Source organism: Chaetura pelagica, unplaced genomic scaffold, assembly GCF_000747805.2.
Source record: "Chaetura pelagica isolate M959 unplaced genomic scaffold, ChaPel_1.0 scaffold314, whole genome shotgun sequence".
Lineage (NCBI taxonomy): Eukaryota > Metazoa > Chordata > Aves > Apodiformes > Apodidae > Chaetura > Chaetura pelagica.
The window spans coordinates 2,420,970-2,421,724 of record NW_009953218.1 but is presented as its reverse complement, the minus strand read 5'-3'; the positions used below and the strand labels follow the sequence as shown (position 1 = coordinate 2,421,724).

General features: G+C 51.3%; 1 protein-coding gene across 1 annotated transcript in view; it reads left to right on the top strand.

Annotated features, from left to right (window-relative positions):
• The first annotated feature begins 279 nt into the window (after positions 1-279).
• Positions 280-755, top strand: part of HMGA2 (high mobility group AT-hook 2) — a 114,689-nt gene continuing 114,213 nt past the window's right edge. The window contains exon 1 of the mRNA XM_009997741.1: positions 280-515. Within this exon, the coding sequence (XP_009996043.1) occupies positions 405-515 (111 nt within the window). The 5' untranslated portion in view covers positions 280-404. The remainder of the gene's footprint in view (positions 516-755) is intronic.

The window sequence follows — 755 nt, the reverse complement described above, 5'->3', positions numbered from 1 at the left end:
TCCCCTTCTCGGTTTGCTCCGACTACCCTCGGAGTATTTCCCTCTCTCCCTGCATTTCCAGGACTGCAATTTACTCTGCCTCTTCTTTTTCCTCTTTTTTTTTTTAATTTTATTTTATTCTTTTTTTATTTAAACCTCCCCTCTTTTGAATTGCTTCATGTTACTAACCATTCCTAAATTGTAAGAGAGATTCATTCCCCCTCCTCTTCCACCACCACCAGCACCAGCACCACCATCACCTCCTCCTCCTCCTCCTCCCCTTCTCTTCTCCTTTTTGGCAGCACCAGGACGTCCGGTGTGGTGGTGGCAGCGAGCAGCAAAAGCAGCGAGAGCTCGTTTTGAATTCCCCCCCTTTCCAAGGTGCTTTGGAGAGACCGGTTTCAGGCTGAGCGGCAGAAGTCACGATGAGTGCACAAGGTGAGGGACCCGGTCAGCCTTCCACTGCTGCCCAGGAGCAACCTGCAACCGCAGAGCCTCAGAAGAGAGGACGAGGCAGACCCAGGAAGCAACCACAAGTCAGTATCGTATAGATACGTAGAGCCGCAGATCTATAGTATTATAGGCATGTACATGTACGTATTATGCTGCGAGCGAAGGAGTCCTGCAGACGGGGCGGGGGGCTTTGTTGTGTGCTGCTGCTGCTGCTGCTGCTGCAGGGAAGGTCAGACCCAAGGGAGAGGAGGGGGAGATGGACTCACCTTTTTTCCTTTCCTCTGCAGGTTGACTGAGCTTCCAAATGTCATGAATCCTGATCA